Source organism: Amblyomma maculatum, chromosome 9, assembly GCF_055883805.1.
Source record: "Amblyomma maculatum isolate TAMU_Amacu chromosome 9, ASM5588380v1, whole genome shotgun sequence".
In the NCBI taxonomy this organism is placed as follows: domain Eukaryota; kingdom Metazoa; phylum Arthropoda; class Arachnida; order Ixodida; family Ixodidae; genus Amblyomma; species Amblyomma maculatum.
This window is the reverse complement of record NC_139352.1, coordinates 72,132,964-72,147,726: the sequence shown is the minus strand read 5'-3', so window position 1 is coordinate 72,147,726 and position 14,763 is coordinate 72,132,964. Positions and strand designations below refer to the sequence as shown.

At 45.6% G+C, this 14,763-nt stretch overlaps 1 protein-coding gene across 1 annotated transcript in view; it reads left to right on the top strand.

Annotated features, from left to right (window-relative positions):
* LOC146179387 (uncharacterized) overlaps positions 1-13,101 on the top strand; it is a 50,426-nt gene extending 37,325 nt beyond the window's left edge. Inside the window, exons 18-24 of the mRNA XM_084579014.1 lie at positions 2,085-2,206; positions 3,457-3,556; positions 3,936-4,178; positions 5,593-5,853; positions 7,830-8,084; positions 12,805-12,849; positions 12,973-13,101. Coding sequence (XP_084435140.1) covers positions 2,085-2,206; positions 3,457-3,556; positions 3,936-4,178; positions 5,593-5,853; positions 7,830-8,084; positions 12,805-12,849; positions 12,973-13,082 — 1,136 coding nt within the window. The 3' untranslated portion in view covers positions 13,083-13,101. The remainder of the gene's footprint in view (positions 1-2,084; positions 2,207-3,456; positions 3,557-3,935; positions 4,179-5,592; positions 5,854-7,829; positions 8,085-12,804; positions 12,850-12,972) is intronic.
* Positions 13,102-14,763: the final 1,662 nt, after the last annotated feature.

Sequence of the window (14,763 nt, the reverse complement as noted above, 5' to 3'; positions counted from 1 at the left end):
GGTTCGTGGGGTTTATCGCTCCAAAGCGACTCAGGCTATGAAAGACGTCGTAGTGGAGGACTCCGAAAGTTTCGACCACCTGGGGTTCTTTAACATGCACTGCCATCGCACAGCACACGGGCGCCTTGCTTTCCACCTCCATCGAAAAGCGGCCGCCGAGGCCAGGATTCGATCCCACATCCTTGGGAACAGTAGTCGAGCGCCGCAACCACTGCGCCACCCCGGCGGGGCAATCAAGAATACATTTCAAACAGCTCCACTTCCGTCATACCTCAACTGGTTCAACGCCATCTCCAATATCATCATTGCCGGCCTTGCTACTTCCAATCCAGTACGAGGGCGCTTCCCAACGATCTTCGACCATTCTGTTCATGTGCGAGCTGCGGCCTTCTCACCAGCAGTGTTACTCTATCTTACCAATATTTTAGTTAAAATTCAGGAGCTGTGACACATATACCACCACCATCATCATCATCGTCATCATATATAATCACCACCGCAATCACCTGCTCACTACACCAACTCTAAACTGAAAGGCAGCTCTCACATCCCTCTAACTGACCCAGTCCTGTTTCAGCTAATCAACCTAATCCCCACAAACTTCGTAATCTCATCCGTCAACCTAACATTCTTCCGTCCTCTGGTACGCTTGCCTTCTCTTGGGATCCACTCTGTTACCTTTAAAGACCATTGGTTATTTTGCTTTCGCACTCGTAGAAGTCGTTGCACCAGGTTCATGAAGTGATTACATAAACAAGTATTTATGTTAAGGCTGCCTTGTCCGGCACTTGTGTCTCATCACGCTTCGGAATTGTTACTCACAAATGAGTAGGCGTTAACAAAGGCAAGAGTGTTTCACAATTTTGGCTTGCTCGACCTGCTAATTATCGGATAAAGCCAAACATTGCATGCCAGGTGTCACTGTTCGTATGTCGTGCCACATTTCACTCATATTAACGTGAATGTTCCGTCCACTAAACGAGCCAGAGGCGGTACAGCAGTCGTTGTAAGCTTTTAAATGAAATGCTTTCGTCTGAGCTGCTTCGCATATGGATTTCGTTGTTTTTTTTTTTTTTTCTCAATGCTTCGAGGAATTCATGGAGCCATACAGTACTATATGATACACGTGCTTGTATCAGAAGAGTTGCTAGAAAAAAGCCCCGCAAGCGACTATTTATTGACCAATTTTATAGTCAGTTTACGTAGGTTGATCAGTTTAGCTAGCTAGCTAGCTAGCTAGTTAGTTAGTTAGTTAGTTAGTTAGTTAGTTAGTTAGTTAGTTAGTTAGTTAGTTAGTTAGTTAGTTAGTTAGTTAGTTAGTTAGTTAGTTAGTTAGTTAGTTAGTTAGTTAGTTAGTTAGTTAGTTAGTTAGTTAGTTAGTTAGTTAGTTAGTTAGTTAGTTAGTTAGTTAGTTAGTTAGTTAGTTAGTTAGTTAGTTAGTTAGTTAGTTAGTTAGTTAGTTAGTTAGTTAGTTAGTTAGTTAGTTAGTTAGTTAGTTAGGTAGTTAGTTAGTTAGTTAGTTAGTTAGTTAGTTAGTTAGTTAGTTAGTTAGTTAGTTAGTTAGTTAGTTAGTTAGTTAGTTAGTTAGTTAGTTAGTTAGTTAGTTAGTTAGGTAGTTAGTTAGTTAGTTAGTTAGTTAGTTAGTTAGTTAGTTAGTTAGTTAGTTAGTTAGTTAGTTAGTTAGTTAGTTAGTTAGTTAGTTAGTTAGTTAGGTAGTTGGTTAGTTAGTTAGTTAGTTAGTTAGTTAGTTAGTTAGTTAGTTAGTTAGTTAGTTAGTTAGTACAAAAATTACCATGTCCAATGCGGCCCCCAATGAAGAAAGCACGAAGAGGGTACGAAGAGGAAAAAGGTGGAATTAGGCACTCTTGTTCAGGAACTAAGCATAGATTACGTGCCTAAGTTTTATTGCTTTATTTTCGTAGATATTTTCATTCTGTGCAATGATACTAAATTAGGCCAGAAAATATATTTCAAGCCATCCCTTAATTGCAAGGCCGAAACTAACGTTTATATCTCGGCCAGGAGAATTTTGTTCTTTAGTTGAGCAGCCTAATAATACGGTCGGCCTCTTTATGTTGTTTCAGAAACAGAGGAATCTAAAAGCAGGAACATCGTTCTGAGCCGTGATGCCATTGAAGATCTTGAAGATGCAGTACAAGCAAACGAGTTCAAGTTTGTCGTCGAGCACCTCGACGGGGGCTGGACGGTACGTTCACCCCCAAGTAACTTAGCAATTTGAAGGAAGCAAAGTCAAATCATTTCGGATAGTAGCAGCGTCGGGAGGGAAGAATGTTTTATGGTTAGTTTTTTTTTTTATTACTTAGCGTCATTTCACTGTCTGCGTGATATGTTTAAATGACATCAACTACTATTTCAAATCTGTGGATAGAGCTAGCCACGCAATTACGAAGGCAGAAAATACTGTTCTTATTTTTACATATGTCTTTTTTTTCTGGCTGATTCTATAAAATATGGGAGGATGAGGAAGGTAGTTCATTGAAATTTCTACATATCAAGGGTTGGTCTTAGCCGTGCGTCTAAGATTCTGGGGAAGGAGATCGAATTAAATCTCTTAAAGTGAGGAGTGGTGAAGAAGGCTAGGAGTGACACGTCGCCGACCTGCTACTGCACACGAAGAGAGAAGGAAAGGGAAAAGCAGGGAGAGAGTGAAGATAGATATTTATGATCGCCGAATATATTAAGTTCACTAGGTACGCCTCGGCGTCACTGTAGGCCGTGTAGATGTGTAGAAAGTCGGAACTAAAGGTGCGAGACATAAACCATGAAGCAAGAGTATTGTGGAATACTAGAGAGTTTTAGCTTACCGTGATCCGCCACCGCGCATTCCACTGCGCATGCATAGATCCCCTTGACGCCGATAGATGGCGCTACATACTGGATGTCGGCACAGAGACCTGCCGCGTCAGGACCAATCAGCTTGTGCTCCCCGCCCACGTACGGTAGTGGGTCACGGTGGCGGATCGCGGTAAGCTAAATCTCTCTATCAGATTTAGCTTACCGGGATCCGCGATCCGCCACCGTGACGCTACCGTACGTGGGCGGGGCGCACAAGTTGACTGGTCCCGACGCGGCAGGTCTATGTGCTGACATCCAGTATGTGGCGCCATCTATCGGCGTCAAGGGGATCTAGGCATGCGCAGTGGAATGCGCGGTGGCGGATCACGGTAGCGGATCGCGGATCGCAGTAACTCTCTATTAACTCCTTATATTCCCTGTAGGTGTGTTGTTCGCCTTAAGGGCTTCAGCGTCCGCACTTCGTCGCAGAAACTAATCTCTTAATTTTTACAATCCTCTCTGATATGCCTTCAATTCAAGTGCATTTCTTTGGTGTTATCCTATGTAAGGTGCATAATGCTATGCTGTTATGTTATATGATTGATTGCCTCTGCTCGCGCTTACGTTCTGTAGAGTTTTAAGGGATTTACCTCATTTCAGCTCGCTACTCTCGCTGCCGAAAGCTTCGAGTTCTCCACAGGCGGTCTTCGTGACATGTTCGGGGAGAAGAACTCTGATCTTAGGCGCAACCATCAGCTGGGTGAGCAAAACTATTCGGTTTCGTGTAGTGTACTGCGGTTAGCTGCTATCGCTTTGATAAACCTAAAAGCCAGCCATTTTTCGTCGTTCGCATAATTCCGTGATCTCGGAAAGTGAGAGCATGACCTCACAACTTCAGCACTCACGGTTACAAATTTTCTCGAAGCGTTCTTCTCTTTATTTATTTCAGCCCAGGTCTGAGTCATTTCTACCTTCCTTTATTACACCTAAAAATTAAATGTGTGCTTCAAGGAAACAAACTTTTCATAATGCTAGGCAAATACTGGTCATGTCTTGCACGCAATTTGCGAAATTGTTCACAAGCCTTCAAAATTACTTGAAACCGCACATTCTCTTTCCCTGCTGCTGTTCCGTTGCAGGCGGTAGTGTCCCGAAGGACTTCACCGACAGCGCACTGGGCACGCGCCTAAAGCCGAACACTCTCTACGCCCTGAACGTGGGTTCGTTCGCACTGGAGGACTGTGCCGACATCTGTCGTGACCGGGAAGACTGCTTCGCCTTCTCCTCCTGTCTCGTCAGCAAGCAGTGTATAATCAGTACAGAGAGCAGGTGGCCCATGTCCGAGGACATGGAACTCCTGCCGGACTGCTCCGTTTTCTCTAGTGAGTGGTACAGCTGTGTCGTGCACTGTACAAATGATGACGTTCCAGAGTGGCTTTTCTTCTCCTTCTCCTCTTTCTTCTGTTTCTTTTTTCCTTCTTACTTCAGGTCCTCGTTTTCCCTGTTTCTCTTCTCCTACATTCACCGGGTAATGTTTTCTTTTCCTACCCACACAAATTTATGTCTTCTCCCTTCACATCTTACGCTACATCGACCAGCGTCATTTCGCCCTTCACGACTACCTCCTCCCGACTTCTACATCTATGCACTCGTCTTGAGACAGCCCCGAGTTCAGAACCAGAACACAATTTTAGAAATGCCCTATAATTCCCACTTTCTCCTCGCCCTCTTCTTGCCTTCCTTGTTCGTTCTACTTATCCTTTTTTTTCCCCTTTTGGTCCTTCTTCACATCTTGATTTTTCACTCAAGTTTTCTCCGTCATGTTCAGTCTGCTGCAGCGAAACATTTTTCCTTGACTTTCAATAGCATCTACCGCACGTAAACTGTGACTGCCATACCTCAGATCCCCAGGTGGTCGAAATTACTCCGTAGCCCTCCACTACGGCTCCTCTTTCTCTCTTTCCACTTTCATTCCCGCCTTCCTCCCTTCCCTTACGGCGCGGTTCGGGTGTCCACAGAGCAAGTGTGACAGTTACTGCGCCTTTCCCTTCCTGTGAACCAATTTAACTTTAACTTTATACCTCAGTAAACCCAACAACGTAGTCTTCCTTCCACCCACTCAAATGTTTCTATTTACTTTCTCAGATTTACCGTTAGAGCAAAAAAAAACAATATCTTCCCTACATGTGCTGTCACGTCCTGCCTACCTCCCTTAGTTTTGATGGGGAAAATTATGAACCAATGCCTTCAGCTCAAGGAAGGTATGGGGCAATGTGGGAGCTGGCTTTGGAGACCCGGCGAGGTGCAGGTGGAGCGAGCGCCTGAGAAAGAGCGGCATGGGCCGCAGCGATGGCGTTAGCATTAACTGATGAACGGTGTCAAGAGAGGAGGTGGGCAGGAAATGCGCACATGCGAGGAGGTTCACACATTTGTTTGGCGATGAGCTTAATTCTATTGCGAAAACTGTGATGGAGGAGTAGACGTGATGTGAACAGCGTATTCGCTCGAAATTATATTCAGTATTCCGTGTGCCAATAGTGACCATACACACAGGTGTCTACGTCATACCGACGTCATGGCATCATACCTTGATACGGAAGGCGCGAAAGAGCTTCCATAAACTCGCATGCGGTGATTCAAGCGCTGTGCATTATGACACAGTAATGACATCATGGCAGGAATATGAGAAGCGATATGCGGCATCGTACATACCAAGGGCGCCAAGTGCGGCTGTTAGTCAGTTTAACGATTTATACACCTTACCCTAAACATTGCGTCGTTTGTTTGGATCCCCAGAGACCTATGAGAGCTCCTTCGAGGAGCTTCCAGGGATCTGCTTCTCTATAGGAGCGAGAAAGTACGTGAACGTAAGCATGTCTTCCGAGTGCGCCGCCATGTGTCTCAAGGAGAAGGACTTCGTCTGCAAGGCGTTCGACTTCTGCCTCCTGTCGCGCAAGGGCAAGCCCGCCTGCCGCCTCCAAGACAAGCACATCCTGGAGGTCAATGACCCTGCTGACCTCGACCGCAGCAATGCCGAAGGCTGCAGCCACTTCACTCGTGAGTATGGAATCCTTGTACTGCGTCGGCATTGTAGGCATTCTACTGAATCGCCGTTCATTTTGGAGAGGCTTCTTAGAGTGAACGAAGAATTGCGAGGAGGAACGAGAAGGAAGAAGCCGCAGATCATTGGTAGCCCTATGCGAGAGCGCCAGAAACTAAAGCTATCGTCAGAGGTGAGAGCCACCGCGCCGTCAAGAACCGAGGCTGGATGCGGAGGAGGAAATGAGAAGAGTGGACGTTATTGTTAACACGGATAACACTGCTGACGCAGAAATTCCGCGTCATATTTATTGACTGCCTGCTTGTTTTTGTTTAGTCTGTGCTGGTTAGTAGTAACCGTTGCATATAGATGTTGGACGGTTGTGCTGCACGCTTGTGTCGCAGTTGATGAGCACAATTCAATTCTGGTTTCAGCTTCAGATCATCTTCGCCGTGAGAGACGCTGAAGTCGCATCCATACGCTGTGTAAAATGCAAAAGGTTTGCTGTTTCTCGATGTCACAAAGTACGAAAATTAGAAGCTTAAAGATCGAAAAAAATTCCGCGAAGATCTCTTGTTGGGCTTTAATAGCGTCATGACTTAAAGCGTATAAGGCATAGCTTCACAATGTGCACCGCACAAAGGCAGTCTATACAACTCTAAATATACACATAGCCAGCAGCAGCATTAAGCATGAAATGCAACAAGCCGCAGCTACATTGGCTTTTGGTTTTTTGGCTTTAATCGGCTGCCATGGAGGGAAAAAATGTCTGGAGGGGAGTTCGGCAATAGCCTTGTAGTCTAGCCAAGTAGCGTTTAGCGAAATCTATCCTCGCTGCGAGTGCGCATGCACATACTGGCGCTACAGAAAGAAAAACTGCATTGCTGCATTGGTTCATATCAAATCCAAAACATTATAGACATACTTGGAGAGAGAGAAAAAAATGTAGCAGGAACCAACTTTCTGAGCACTTCGCTTGTGAGGGGTAGGCACGTGGAGTCATGTTATAGTAAATTAGTCATGCTCTCTCCAGAGTTTTCTTCCCTCCATGTTGGCTCCTCATCCAATGATGCCGATGGTACCAGTGCGGCCATCCATGACATTGATGATGATGCGCGCAATAGCAATTCTGCTGCACATTCGAAGCTTTCGGTTTCGCAAAAAAATAAAAATACATTGTTTTGGGGGCAGAGGCAAGGTATTGGTATATATAGAAGAGTTGTCCTGCAAGGCAACAGCTGGAAAGTCATTGGATCCTACCCAGCCAGCACGAAACATCGGGCCAATATTGGATTATGTTGGTAATGCACTGGCCTTATGTGAGGTCAACTTTGGGCCCATGATATGTGGTGCTTGGTTATTTTCATGCTAATAAACTAGTCTTCCACCGGGGGAGAAACATCAACATACCCCGAAAGCGCCAAACAGTGTTTAAATCGAACAGATGTTGCATGAAGTGGTGCTTAGTACCTCTTTAAAAGACCCCTGAGATGGTACTGCCAGTAAGTATCCAGATTTACTCCAACAAATCACGACGGGTGGTCTTTGTGAGTGTTCGAGTCAAATTTAAAATCTTTTGCGTGGAGCGGATAATTTACAAATTACTTTCAAGAAGTGCTTCTGACGACCACTCGGCACCGATTGTGGCGACACCTCTCCGAGCGCTCCCTCCCCGATAACGTCATCGGGGGTTGCTGGGTGCGTTCACTATTAGACGCTCCTAAGTGGGGCTGAGTTGAGGGTGGGGGAGAGGAGGAGCATCATTTTCGACTGCCCATATGATCGGTACTGATAAAGCTAGCTTGATTGTTTTATTATTTTTTTTTTTTTTGGCATGCAGGAGAATATTGATGGAACACCTATTGCTCGTGCGCGTTTTCTAGTTTTAGTAATAGCTTTTCACGGGCTTTTTTAGACTTGTAGTCCATATATCGTTTCAGTGTCGATAATTATACAGACCACACACACTCTTGGCTATGCAACCCGTACGCAGGCAAGCACATCAACGACTACCGCAGGACACGCATGACGCGGATCCTGGGCAACGCGCACACGGTCATCAAGAAGGTATCCGAGGCCGAATGTGCGCGCCAGTGCTGGGAGGCTAGCTTCCGGTGCCAGCAGTTCGACCACTGCACCGGCACTCAGGACTTGGGCAAGGGCGACTGCCTGCTTTTCGACGCCGAAGCCGGCCCACACGGCTCGATTATGTCTCCCATCTGCAACAGCTACGAATACACGGGAAATTGTGAGTGCGCTCCACTTGGCGTACGGACCTTGCTTGAAACTTGTTTCGCCAAATACCAGTAGTAATAGTAGCATTAATTGACTTTTAATTGAAAATTATACTACGTTTAATTAGGTACGTGATTATGACTGGTGGTGTACATCAGAAACAAATAGAACAAGCAGGTTTCTGAAACGTGACAATTCATTTTTGGCTATTACTTGTCGCCGACTTATAATTAGAGATTTGTAGCTGCTTTGATGATTGAATTTTTGTCGGTGCTGCACCGCAAGGAATTGCGGCTCTGCGCAAGGCCAAACCGTAACTTCACGTCTAATGTGTCACGCCGCTATGCCTAGAGGCCACGTTGCTAGAGGCCCAAGTCGAAAGACAGGAGGGAGGGGGGGGGGGGGGGGATAAACACATTAAACTTTCTTGTTTAGCATGATTGATTAAGTATTAACTTTTGATTCTGATCATTTTGACAACTTTGAATACCTCTTTTTCAATTTTTCAACTTTTTCATATATTTTGTTGATAATCAGCGTAAATATACTTGATTACCATCATCACCAGCGGTTTCTCATTTTGGGCATTTTACACATTCAACAACCCTTTTCAACTTGTTAACATTTTCATTTTCTTAATTAATCAATTTATTATAATGATTTCGTTAAATCGTCACTGCATATTACACAACAATCAACCATTAATCCATAAAACGACAAATTACTACGATACGATTTATTTTCAACGCAATCTCCGATTATTTCTGACAATTACAACGCCGACGACTTTTCGGCCGAACAAGTTGTATAAGCTGTCGCTTCAAGATAACTTGCCTCACCCGAAGTTTCATGCGCCACCGGCGAGTATGCACATAAAATACACCTTCCCAATGGCAATGTTGCATTGGTCACCAGTTTCACGGTGCGTTTGAAGCCACAAGCATAGTCATTCAGAGTAGCGGCCTCTTCGCTGTCCACTTGTATATTTTGCCAGAGTTGAAGAATCCATTCTTTGACGAATGATGTCAGAATGACGGAGTGTGACGAGGTATAAAACACAGCTGTGAAAAATGTACACAACCGCAACCAAATGACACAAATATCACTTATCGACTAATATCAAGAGTTACCAAGGAGATATATCATGTGCTGAGATGACGAGTTGTACTTGAGTGGTACATAACCAATTCAAAAATAGACTGAGATATCACAACAGGCTAAAACTTTAATCCTACAGACCAATATCAAATTACAGTAAATGGGCCCATTAGCACAGAGCAACGTGACAAAGGCTATGAGGGACGCTTTGTGGACATCTCGGGAAATTTGGATCATGAGGGGTTTTTTTTTTTTTTTTTTTAACTGACTTCGCGTAGCACATGGGAGCCACGATTTTTGCCTCCATCGAAAAGCGGCCTCCGCGATCAGAATAGAACCTGCGTAATTGCGTCCAGCAGGTGCTTTGCTTACAACCGAAAATGCTCTTCTTATAGGGCTGCTTTTGCGAAAACGTTTGTAACAACGAGCAAAATCAAAATAGGCCATCATTGAACCCACAACATATCATGAATGTGTGCGAGGTAACTTGGTTTGCGCGAGTTATGGAAACGATACTGTTTGTGACGAACCGTCGCGATTTCAAATGGCAATGTTTTCAAGCAGTCAGCACTTACCTAGGCACTAGGCGGCCGTCTGCAGGGTGTCACCTTGGTGTCGTGGTGGCACAAACCTTGCGTGCTCTTAATTCGCTTCTGACATCAATTATCTCCGTGGCCTTCTGGGCTGTAGAAACTAGGTGTCGCAGTCGCCATAGTCTATTTGAACGGGGCTCTGAAATTAGTGAGCTTTCGTCAGATTTAGGCCCGACAAGAAAGGAAGAGCACTGAGGAGCGCAGCAAAACGAAGTCGCATGGCTGATAAGGCGCTCTGATCCGTGGCCGTCGGAAAACGTGGTCATGGCTTATCTTGCTGAAGCGCTTCGCGCCGCTGTCATCGTCCCGCGCTTAAACGGGTCGCCGTGTGCTTCTGCTGACGCTTACTGCATGTGAACGCTCGATCGAGTTTCGTTGGCTATCTTGCATCGAGGCCCGGGCTCGGCGTCACAGAGCAAAGCGCGCGGTCATGTTTGTTTGAGTGGCAGGTATACTACGTGTTTAGTCTGCTTAGGGAGAACGAACTTTCCGTGACATGCCTTGTGACGAGCTTTTTCGAAGCGGACGCTCACCCATAGAGAAATGGCTCGCCCACGTACGATCGGTAAGGTGGTTGGCGCGTTCTTGTAGCGTGAGCAAGATGATTGCAGAAACTTTTTCGCAAGCGTTCGTTCGCCCAGCGTTATGAGCAGGAACTTGTGGAATGGAGGACTTGCACGTTCTCTCCGGTGTTTTTGCGCCAATTAAGTTTATTTTGTTTTATTTATGCGGGTTAGCAATAAAGCAACTTGGCCTGTAAAATGGAGGGCTACATTTCCAACCACGCACGCAGCGGCTTGCTTTAGCCTTCATCGATGTGGACAGAGACCACCGCCGCTGCTAATGTGATATCGAGGGCGCCGCATACAACTCTCGGAGTGCCTCACCCGGAGTACCAATCAATAATCGAACCGAACCGTAGAGCCGCGTTTGCATATATAAAATCGAAGCGTAAAGGGCGCCGGTGTGCCGTTGCCTCCGCGGCTAGGTCCGGCAGCGAGCTCGGAGCTGAGCGCAGATGCCACGGCTCTACAGTGTCCGCGCGTATATATACTGACTCCAGGCAGTGAAATGAGCGGCGCCATGCAAAGCTTATTGCCTTCATTATTTTAATTCGTCAGTATAGCAGACCATGTATGCAGAATCTCTCCGCGGAAAGTTTCATCAGAGAGTGTTTGCCCGTACCCTCAAAATTCGGCCGCCTGGACACCCGAAATTTAACCGCGCCCGAATTTAGCCAAAAATGGTGCCCAACCTAAATTTAATATCAGCAATTCAATGGTGGCCTCCAATTGTGGGTGGCCCACCCCCAAACCATGGCCACCTGGACCCAATTTTACCTCGCGAAAATTTGATGAGCGCAAGCTCAGTACAAGTTAACTTTCACTTAATTAGTGCACAAAAAGAAAATAGATATTAAAACAAGAAACCATGGTGCAGTGAAGGTAAACAAGCAAAAAGGAGTGCGAAAAATACAGTTACGAGGTACATGTTTGTGTTTGTCTTGAAGAGTGCGGACATGAAAATGGAATAATATGCAAGCAAAAAAGATCAATCTAGGCTGACTAGAAGCACAGAGTTGACTTTTAGGAGGTCCAAGATGGTCATAATACATTCCGTAAAGGGTACCGTATGATCTGGCGGTCATATTAGTTCGTGTTTATGGTACATACCACAGTTTTGCTTTCCCTGCGTTATCAGCAGTTCAGTTCAGTCGTGTCCGACTCATCGTGACCCCATGGATCATGTCACGCCACGCTTTCCGGTCTCTCACTATCTTCCTAACATCACATAACTTCATCTGCAGTGCTTCGAGGATGCCATCTAACGATCGCGTTCGCTGCCTACCCCTTCTCCGGCGACCCTCAACCTTTCCCAACATCAAATCTTTCTCCAGCGACTCCTCTCTTCTCATCAGATGACCAAAGTAGCTGAGCTTTAACTTTAGAATTTGACCCTCCAATGAGCAGTCAGGGTTTATGGTTGACAATATCAACTGATTTGATCTTCTGGCAGTGCAAGGAACTCTCAAGAGTCTTCGCCAGCACCACAATTCAAACGCGTCAATTCTTCGGCGGTCAGCCTTTTTCACAGTCCAACTCTCGCATCCATACATCACAAGCGTTATCAGCGATATGACGTAATTTCACAGCCTTGATTTCCTTGAGCTAAGGGGCCGTTTTTTACCGCTGTCTGATAGAATGATGCATGAACTCAATTATATAGACTAGCAACTAGTACCTAGACTAGTACATCTTTATTTATGTAATAAAAATGATACGAACACACGTATCAGTGCACGGAAGTAGATGCTTGTGTCAGTAATTAAGACAAAAAGAAGAAAACCCTACTCAACCCTAATATTTTCATCTCCTCTGCTATAACTCTCGTCATTGCAAAATATTACGCAAATTTAAGAAGTATGTCAGTAATATTTCCGCTAAATGTCCAAACCAATGATAAAAAAACATTCAAACTATAAAACAAATGTATGCAGTGCACTGTATAATTGTAACCGTATTTTGCGCTCTGCAGTAACCACCCAGTCTAAAAACGTCAGCTGATTCCAAATGGAAAATTTCCAATTTTGTTTCCTGCTTTAGTTGGACCACTGGGTTGGATATGCTGTACCAAATTTCAAATGGTACCAACTGCTCTGAGGGAAAAGCACAACTGGAAATTTTCCAACGGAATTAACTTTTTCTTTTTTGACAGTGCCGAGTTTTATCTGGAACGCCACAGTGTTTATTTCGAACACCTTGTGAGTAAGTGGAACGCGTTGAAGTTGAAAAAACGGCTGTTCCATTTAAATATAGTGTATTCCAGTTATTACGAGATATTCCAGTTTAAAAAAGAGACAGAAACGCGATATAAATGGAGCGTTCCACATATAGCAACCTGATACCGTCTGGTTCCAGATAAATTATCTGGAACAAGTGATTTATGTGGAACTTATGTGGAACCGGCGGCGTTTATGTGGAACCAAAATTAAGAGTGTAGCGGCATTGTGCACTAACCATGACGCTTTTTTCTTTTTTCTAGACGACCTCCAGACAGCAAATGCTCCAGAGGCCCTTCACAGCAACGGTGCGTAATTAACTCATCCGTCAACACACTTAAGCTTAGCCGTATTCGATGTCCTGAATGTTTCCCTCCCAATCATCCGTGCCCGTCTTCCTATGTGTGAAACGTTTTCCATTATTTCTGCAGCCAAAGCTACCGGCTTGTCGTTCTTCATGATATTCCTGGGAATAGGCCTCGGAGTGGCCGGTCTCTTCGCCTACGGCTTCTACAAGACGAGACGGGCTGCCCAGCCATGAAGTTTGCAGGGGTGGGGGGGGGGGGGGGGGGGGGGGGGGGCATTGGAAGAAGAATAAAAGTATTTATGCTCTGATAAAGGCACGTGTCTCTACGTCCGCTGCGCTGTGGTGAAACTCCAAACCGTTAAGAAGTTCAGAATTTATTTTCATTATCTTCCGTTTGTGGGAAAATGGGAGGGGGGAGGCGTAAAAGTTGGGGAATAAAAAATCTTAGCGGAAATCTATAGCTTCAAATTTCTTCTCATGAATAAACGAGAAAACTTTCATTTCTTATTTTACCTGTTCACGCGAGTAGTTGTCATGTGTGCGTCTATAAGGCCGACCACAAATTCGCTGTAAAATTTTCTGCGGTACAAAGTTGTAATATGCAGTGACAATGTTACGCGCACCTTTAAATTCAGAGATGAGGGTGAATACAGAAGGTATAGGTTACTTCTCAAGGGCCCACGAAATATCCTCAAGAGAGATATAAGCGACAAGCAGGGGGCGGGTCGAGGCTCTTTCGTAGCAATAGATCTCAGCAACTCCTATATACTGCTAAAATGTCTCGTTCCTCGACTCGCCAGCCAGTTACAGAGCGGTTACTCATTACCATCCACCTATGTGGATATTTATGGGCGATTCAGTTCAGTTCAGTTCAGGCGTTCAGTCGTGTCCGACTCTTCGTGACCCTATGGGCCATGTCACGCCACGCTTTCCGGTCTCTCACTATCTTCTTAACATCACATAGCTTCATCTGCAATGCCTCGAGAATGCCATCTAACCATCGCGTTCGCTGCCTACCCCTTCACCGGCGACCCTCAACCTTTCCCAACATCAAATCTTTCTCCAGCGACTCCTGTTTCTGGGGCTTCTACGAAATACATTTGGAGTCTCGCATGTATAAGAGACGCCCAGGCAACAAAGGTCACTGTTCTGACTGACAGTGAGAAAAAAAGCCACGTTCAACTTGACTTGCAAACTTGCATGCTTCCATGGTCCCGGCAGCTCGTTCACTCCCTCTCGCCAGTGTCCAATCGAAACAAATCGTCTTCACAAGGCCAATTATATGACCGGTCCAACATTTCCTATTTCATTAATTGTCATTTCTGCACCTCGTCAAACGCGCGTACTGCACTAGAAACGAGTAACGCTCACTGACAAACAAAAAACAAACAAAAATTATTGATTACCTTGGTTCAAGTTCTACGCAGGTGGAGCTAGCTCATACAGACTCATGTTCTCCCCTTCCCGACAAGCACTGCGTTGGCCCCGACCTTGAGGCACAATATATAACCATGAAACGATCCCGGCACAAAAAATTGGTGGTGGCTTAGCTTGGTTAAGCCTGGACATCAGAAGCGAAAAGCTTCGGCGATGCCATGCCTTAGCTTGTGGTTCCTTGGCGTCTCGCGTTTAATCGCTGCCTCTAAGCCAAATTCCAAGCCGCCACTTTAGCATCGCCTTCCATAGCGAATGCCTCCTACATTCCTCTCAGAGCGCTCCAGCTCCGACCGCAGCCGCGCCTGCGCAGAAGCGCGCGGCACCGGCTAAAGGTGAACCGGCGTAGTCGCGGCGGCGGTTGCGGCGACTCCATCACCTGCGCCTCTCCTGCGACGTCACGTGGTTTGCGCATGCGCAGCTGTGGCTTTTTCTAACGACGGAGCACACGCGAGGCTCGGAGTTGGCTAGCCTAGTGAAG